The sequence below is a fragment of the Sinocyclocheilus anshuiensis genome, unplaced genomic scaffold (genome assembly GCF_001515605.1).
Source record: "Sinocyclocheilus anshuiensis isolate Anshui unplaced genomic scaffold, SAMN03320099.WGS_v1.1 scaffold132, whole genome shotgun sequence".
Classification (NCBI taxonomy): domain Eukaryota; kingdom Metazoa; phylum Chordata; class Actinopteri; order Cypriniformes; family Cyprinidae; genus Sinocyclocheilus; species Sinocyclocheilus anshuiensis.
In genome coordinates this window covers 1,827,222-1,834,964 of record NW_015555730.1, presented here as the reverse complement: position 1 = coordinate 1,834,964, position 7,743 = coordinate 1,827,222, and the positions used below count along the sequence as shown (strand labels likewise).

At 37.6% G+C, this 7,743-nt stretch overlaps 2 protein-coding genes across 2 annotated transcripts in view; one reads left to right on the top strand and one right to left on the bottom strand.

Moving 5' to 3' along the window:
* The window catches only part of LOC107672871 (tyrosine-protein phosphatase non-receptor type 2-like), a 14,528-nt gene extending 12,030 nt beyond the window's left edge, over nucleotides 1-2,498 (top strand). Inside the window, exon 10 of the mRNA XM_016466250.1 lies at nucleotides 1,944-2,498. Coding sequence (XP_016321736.1) covers nucleotides 1,944-1,968 — 25 coding nt within the window. The 3' untranslated portion in view covers nucleotides 1,969-2,498. The remainder of the gene's footprint in view (nucleotides 1-1,943) is intronic.
* Nucleotides 2,499-4,942: 2,444 nt separating this feature from the next.
* Nucleotides 4,943-6,559, bottom strand: LOC107672829 (proteasome assembly chaperone 2-like). Its single transcript, XM_016466196.1, has 4 exons — nucleotides 6,395-6,559; nucleotides 5,811-5,984; nucleotides 5,609-5,729; nucleotides 4,943-5,459 (listed from the first exon to the last, which is right to left on the bottom strand). The coding sequence occupies exons 1-4, from the start codon at nucleotides 6,484-6,486 to the stop codon at nucleotides 5,379-5,381; spliced, it is 468 nt and encodes a 155-aa protein (XP_016321682.1). The 5' UTR covers nucleotides 6,487-6,559; the 3' UTR covers nucleotides 4,943-5,378.
* Between the last annotated feature and the right edge of the window lie 1,184 nt (nucleotides 6,560-7,743).

The window sequence follows — 7,743 nt, the reverse complement described above, 5'->3', positions numbered from 1 at the left end:
AATATTAATTATATATATATCAACACTGCGCCACCGGCGGTAGTTGGTGCATTACCACCGCGGTGGTAAAAATCTGCCACCGTCACAGCCCTAACTAATGGTTTTAGTTAGATGCCAGATATATTAGCCTATGTATTTTTAAGCTATAATTCTCCCACGATTCTGAAAACAAAACAGACAACCAAACAAAATGTCATTTACTTGAATTTCTGACAAAATGTTTTATTAATGTTATGAGTCTATTTAAAAATATGTATTAATTTAAACGAATTAGCCTAATTATGTAAAAAAAATAAATAATAATTTGAAATAAATAAATGAAGACTTGTTTAGTTTTAAATCTCTTGAATGAATCATTCAGACATCAAATACATTTAACAGTCAATGTTCGCCACCTACTGGCATAATGCAACATATACGATCATTATTTGCAGCATATCATTACTTTCAAAGACCCATTGATCGGGGCTGCCGCAACATCAGAGTCTATATCTGGACTATAAACATTTATCCCAATACTTTCATTTAGGGGTGTAAGAAAATATTGATACACGTGAGTATCGCGATATTTTGTTTGGCGATACTGTATCGATTCTCAAAAACGGAATATCGATATTTAAAAAAAAAAAAAGTCGTACAAGATTCATGGCAGTTGTTTCGTTTTTGAGTTTATACCCTGACCGCTAAATAGCGGTCTTCATCTCTGAACTTAAACAGTGACAGGAAATACTAGCATTAGGGCACGCCTCTTTTAACCACTGAAGGTAAAGGGGCGAATAAGGGGTAGAGAACAATCAACCAATAATGAATGCCATTTTGCCACAGTAATCATAAGAGCTTGATCCATATCTGTCGTTAATGTCCCTGCTGCATGGTGGGACATTAACTACCTATTATTCCTAATAGACTGTCAATCAGAGGCAGAGCTTAAAGGGGTCATATGATGCTGCTAAAAAGAACATTATTTTGTGTATTTGGTGTAATGAAATGTGTTTATGCGGTTTAAGGTTCAAAAAACACATTATTTTCCACATACTGTACATTATTGTTTCTCCTCTATGCCCCACCTTTCTGAAACGCGTCGATTTTTACAAAGCTCATCGGTCTGAAAAAGTGAGGTGTGCTGTGATTGGCCAGCTATCCAGTGCGCTGTGATTGGCCGAATACCTCAAGCGTGTGACGGATATGTTACGCCCTTTACCACATTGTGATGATGCCCTGTCAGGCCGGAGCGATGATTCAAAAACATGAAAACAGATCTTCTTTATGCACCAAGAGCTTGTAACACTCCAAAGAGAAAAGAAAAATTTAAATCGCATCATATGACCCCTTTAAAAGAAAAACTGTGCAAATATTGAATGTGCCACTTAAAGGGATCACCCAAAAAATGAACATTCTGTCACTCGTGCAGCACAGATGCAGGAGAAATATATTTGCACAGGATGCATTAGCAATGAACATGTTTAAAGTTGAATGCATGCAAATGTGAATGCAAAAGTTACCTCTAATACTCGGATATTAAACCTGCTTGTTCCATTTCTATTGACGAGTCAGAGTAGATGTATTTTAGCATGGCTTTGAAGTGACATACACTGAGAATCGAATTGCATTGTGCATTTTTGAATCACGAGGGGGTTGGTGATTTTCAGCCTCATTCCTAGGCCTAATCCTCAAAAAATGCCTTCGTTGTCTGTTATGTTTAACACAGTTGTTCATGAGGTACCAGCAAGAATTGCTTCAGTTCCCACTTGTGTTTTGGAGCTCAGCAGCCCATGTCCCTATTAGGGAACGTCAGTGATTCTGCTGCGTGTTCATAGAAGAGTGTCAGTCCTGCAGGTTTAGAACCAAATGAGGGCAAGTGAATGTGTTTTGGGTGAAGTAGCCCGTTAGCATTGTGATTTAAATATTTCATATTTGACTGTGATTTGTGATTGTATTGACAGAGCAAGAACAACCAGTGACTCCTAACTCCATGGCAACCTCAGCAAGAGATCTTCATCCCATAATGCTCTCCCATCCACACCTGTGTTTTCAGAAGTCGTTTACAGCATGAAATCTTTGAGAAGGTTTCTCCACTCTGAACAAGAGCACACACCAGCACTAATATCTGTGGATGAAACTCGGTAATATCACGAGGACAGCGCATCGCCATGGTTTGGATTGGTTTTAATTTCATTGGACCTATTTTGTGTCTTTTTTATTTTGCTTTTTGTTTTGTTGGAAAAAGCAGCAGGATCTGAAGTAGGTCTATGCATTTCTAACGCTGTTCACACATTGTATTTTTAGACAACTTTTTTTCAGAGGCAAAATGAAATGCTCTATTTTTTATATGAAATTACTTGAAATTTCCTATCATATCTACAGGGCTTTATGCTCAAATCCAGTTTGTGAGATTGTTAGATGATGTCTTATGCTGAAGAGTGCTCACATTGTGTACATAGTGTACCTTATGAGATGTAAAAAAAAAAAAAAAAGATTTGATTGTACAAAATGATGAACAGACATTGCATTTGGTTGAGACGCACAGAACAAAGCAGCAGTGTCTGAGTGTTGAAGAGTCTTACTTTTCTTTATCCAAGAGTAGGATCCATGAATAAAACTGCTATCATTTAGTTTCTGTAACAATGCGTTGTTTCATTCACTTCTTCCAAACAGTCACACACCAGGCTAAAAGATGGCTCATTTAAATGTCTCTGCAGACTAAACTAGTCATACTGTATCATATTACACAGTTTAAATGTCATAAGACATGTCCAGTTCATAATTCACAACAAAATAAGACCATGTTTGAGAGCTTTAAGCATTTTTTGGCTATTTTCACTACAGTTAAGCACATTTACTGTAATACATGCACAGATTTTTTTTTTTTACTATAACCTACAAATTTTGTAAAATACTACTGTGAATAGATTTATCATGAAAAATAGTTCTTGTTTAGGAGTGAAATTGTAGTACAGGGGTTAAAGCAAAAAAAATATATTTTGGCCGCCAGCAGGTGGTGGCAAGTCACTGATTTTATCACTGAATCATTAATTCTATTGATTCGTTCGAACGGCTTATTCATTCAGGAATGAAGCAAGTGACTATGAATGGGTAATCATGAATCACTGACTCACTAGATTCGTTCAAAAACGCACTTTCATTGAAAGAATTATGTTTGCTTTTAGAGATGCGCAGCAGCTGAGCTGTTACTATATTTGGAACTATTTCCGTTGAAGAAATAGAGCAAAATCAGGCAGTACTTGTTTATTGAACTGTTGTATTAAATCAATATCACATTTGCAAACTCTCTTAATAATTATTAAAAGTTGTCACTCTCCTTATCGCGATCTGTGGGAGCACAGAAAATGAGAGAGAAAATGTTTTTGAAATTTGCTTCTGCTCGCCAAGGCTACATTTATTTGATTGAAAAAAATATATATATTTTACATATTGTGTAAATTTGTATGAATTTTCAGCATCATTACTAGTCTTCAGTGTCACATGATACTTCAGAAATCATTCTAATATGCTGATTTGCTGCTCAAGAAACATTTATGATTATTATTGATGTTGAAAAAAAAAATTCTGGATTTTGGTGAAAACTGCAATATACTTCTTTCAGGATTATTTGATGAATAGAAAGCAGCACCTAGTGGCAAAGAATGAATTAGCATTTTCATTCAGACCAATGTGAAAAGACCAACAAGTGGGCGGGCAATATGCTAATGTTTTATGTTGACGTCAACATGAAACGGCTTGGGATTCGTTTTAAAAACGACTCGTTTCAGTGATTCAGAGTCGACTCTTTCTTTTGAGAGACAGTAACTTTTTACACGGTGCACTTTCAGATTTAAAACTTGATGTTTTCATTCACTTGGAGCTGTGTTACACACTGCATGAAAGGCAATTTTCAAAAATCCATAATAGGGGCACTTTAAAAAAAATCATTTCTATATTATAGAGTTGTTTGGGGATCTGCGATGACATCATAATCGTGTTGCATTGTGGTCTATGGAGCGGCCTGAAGTGTGCATATGAAGTAGACTCGCTCCCTCGTTCAAGATCGAGAGGTCGGGGGTCTGTCCATATAACCTTCCCTCGTCCACTTCATGAAGTGGAACACACTTCAAAATGGCAGCGGGGATTCCCCCGAGGGGAAGTGCTTAGGGAAGTTTGCGAGTGCATGTCTAAAAGTGCAGTGCAACGCAACCATTGTATGTATGTGTGAAAATTCACACAAAATACAATCGTTTGCGCCCTTGAAAAATGCATCATCACCCCACCCCAGGAGCCATTTTCTTTCAAATTTCTCAGACTTTAAAGCCGTGAGTCAAACAGGCCCACTGAGTTAGTAAAGCCATGTTTGTAAAAGTGGCCCTGACCATTTCTAATGTTTTGGCGTCCCTTTGCAACGGCGTGTCAACTTTTTTTATAATCATTGATGTTCACTCTCCAGGCAATCTCTGCACTGGTTTGGTTCAGATTGGGCAGAAAACCTAGAACTCGTTCGCAAAAGTAGGTTTTTCAAAAAAAATTCCAAATACGTGAAAATTTTGCCGTTGAGACTGCAACTAAGGGCTTAGGAGTTATGAGTGATTTCGTACTTTTGATCGCTGTAGCACCCCCGTCAGGCTGATTGGGACGAGCCTTGTTCATGTTGTAGACGTTGGGAGTACTACCATCCCTCCAAGTTTCAAGTCTCGACGACTTACGGTTTGGTCTGCCCGATCAGTTTTAGGTGGAGATTGCTGATCCTTTGCCATTCTAACAAGCTACACGCTTGAACCCCTTAAAATCTTACTAACCCCAAAAGGTGGTGTATGATGTGGACATTTCTTGGTTGTTTTTGTTTGATTCAGCGCTTGATATTTCATTCGTGTCACAAGATTTCAGACAGTCGTGATGGGACATGACTTGACACTGCTAACAAGGTCATTTTTGATGCACCAACAATGGAAAAAATGGCCAAACTATGCAGAAGGGGCTTTAAATGTTTTCATTTTCTTCCCACAAGAACGTCACACACAACTGGTCCCAGCAGGTTCAGAGCTGCGTCACATTACAAGAAGTGCTGCTCTGCTGGGAAACTCAGATGGCAGGGAGCCAGAGCCATCCACCGCTGGGTGGAGAGAGATGAAAGCTGAACTATCAGCATGACTAGCGTTATAAAGAAAAAAATGACACGGGACACACGATTTGGCAAAAATAATGCTACAGCTTATTATTTCTGTACCATTTCACTTATTTACAAGCAAAATGTGTAATCAGCACTTTGTGCAGTTTGACCGCTCAACCATCAGTCCATCAGTGATTTCTCTGGTTCATGTTTAAAACGGTCACACCTGCAGAGTTGCGTCAGGCATATCCATATGCAAGCGTGAGGTTTCAGCCGTGCCTCAGAAGAGAAGAGGTGGGATACCGCTGCCAAACAGCAGCCTCCACGAGGGAGGAACCCGCCACTGCACCGAACCCTGCGTCTGAGAGAAAACATTAAAAAACAACAACGTTCAGTCTAGACAGAAAAACGTTCACTTCTGAAATTCTGTGACCACATACTTCTACGGTAATGTGCCATTCTGGACATCCAGTTTTGAAAGCGCAGTTTCAAATCATTATTCACACTTACAGGTTTTTCCAGCAGATGGAGCCAGTCGTTGAGATGGTTAACGAGAGCAAACGCGTCAGGGATGTTGTCTCCTTCTGAGCAGAAGATCAGCATTACTGCCATAGAGATGTCCTCTGTGCAGCTGGACCAGACAAAAAACCTCCATTGGCCGGATTCACAATTATAGATTTGACAGAATTGTTTGATTTATGCCGGTTTTTACCAGTCTGTGTAAAGGGCTTTGGTCACTCCTCCTCCGGGAATGTAGAGCCGCTGCTCTGAGTCAGAGATCCCGGGAAACGCACTGATCCTCTCCATCTCCCTCCAGCCCAGCTCCTCCACCCTCGGAGCCGCCTCCTTCTGCAGAGACGGGGTCAGCAGGTACCGCAGAGGAGTGCTGCGCAAACAGTAACATTTGAATACTAGTAACCCGTGTTGGGCAAAGTTACTTTTTAAAAGTAATGCATTAGAATATTGCGTTACTCCCTAAAAAAAAATAACTTTTTGTTTTTTATTTTAGTGGACATGTGAAGTTCTTCTCAAGTTCACACAGGTGTCCTAACAGAGGAACCACCGGTGCAAAGAATCACATCAGTTATCAACATCATCCACTTAGGTTCGAAAGTGGCACAACACTTTTTGATTTTGATTAGTAAATTGTTTTATGCTTTAAAACATATTTACATTAAATGTATCGATTGAAAAATGTGCTCCCCATTGGTATTTATAAAATTTTATGTGTGGCATAAATACATGGCATTAATTTACATGTGTCTTCTATCTTCTCTGTCCTCAGTGTTTGATTACCCATGAAGCTGTTGGTCATCTCTGTGATACGCGTGACTGCTGGACAGCAGCACACTCCTGAGGAATCCACTGCTCTTGATCCAAGAAACCATCAGCTTTCGGAATGATCTGACCTTTGTCTAAGAAGAGCAGTAAATAGCAAAGAGTCATGTGCAACTGAAATAAAGAAACTGATTAAGTGGGCAACTGATATAACGGCCGACATTTGGATTTGTTTAAATGATCATCGCAGACCGATAATCATCAGAAGCAGCTTTTATTTTGACTGCACCAGGACTTTATGTTTTTTTTTTTTCTGAGAATGCACAGGAGCTCTGGTTCTCATTTGGCATTAGCTTTTTATTTTTTGTTTAGCCATTCTGTCTAATAAATTATTTGACAAATAAATTATTAGAAATAAATGTTAAACAAATTAAGTAAATGGTATATGAAAAAGTATTACAAGTATTTTTTTTTTTTATCAAGTACAAGTATTTTTCATATTGATTCATTTTCAAAATCAGATTAAAATTAATTTCAGTAAATATTATGTAAAAAAAAAAATGTAATTGCAGCATGTTAATTACTATCTTTTAATGAAATTGTCTGTTAATCGCCTTTATATCAGCCACCAGAGACAGGGGTTTTCAAACTGGGGACCAGGGACTCCTAGGGGCCTCAGAGACAGAGGAAAAAATAATAGAAAAACAGTGTAAAAAAAAAAGTAAATTAATAATAAATATGATTAACTACATTCAATTAATTACAATTAAAATGGTTTAAATAAATAATGTGTAAATTTGATTTAAACAAATAATTGGTTAAAATTGATTAAAATAATTAATAGAATTTGATCAAATTAATTAAAAAATTTGATTTAAACACCACATCTAACAGTAAAGTACTATAGCGAGTAAAAAAACAACAACATTAAAAACGAAATATTTCCAAATAATATTTTACACATGCTTATATTCATTTTTCATAGTATTAACAGGGTCTTTATGCATGAAAAAAATATATAGCTGCCTTTTAAATTTTAGAATGGGGGTCCCATGCATGAGGATGAACATATTTGGGGGTTCATGGCATCTAAAGGATTGAAAACCCTGCTCTAAGATAAAAATAAATCCATTTCGGTCGACCACTACACTCTTAAAAATAAAGGTGCTTCACGATGCCATTGAAGAACTTATTTTAAAGGGATAGTTCACCCAAAAATGAAAATGTGATGTTTATCTGCTTACCCCCAGGGCATCCAAGATGTAGGTGACTTCGTTTCTTCAGTAGAACACAAATGGAGATTTTTAACTCAAACCGTTGCAGTCTGTCAGTCATATAATGGAAGTGAATGGGAATCATGGCTTTGA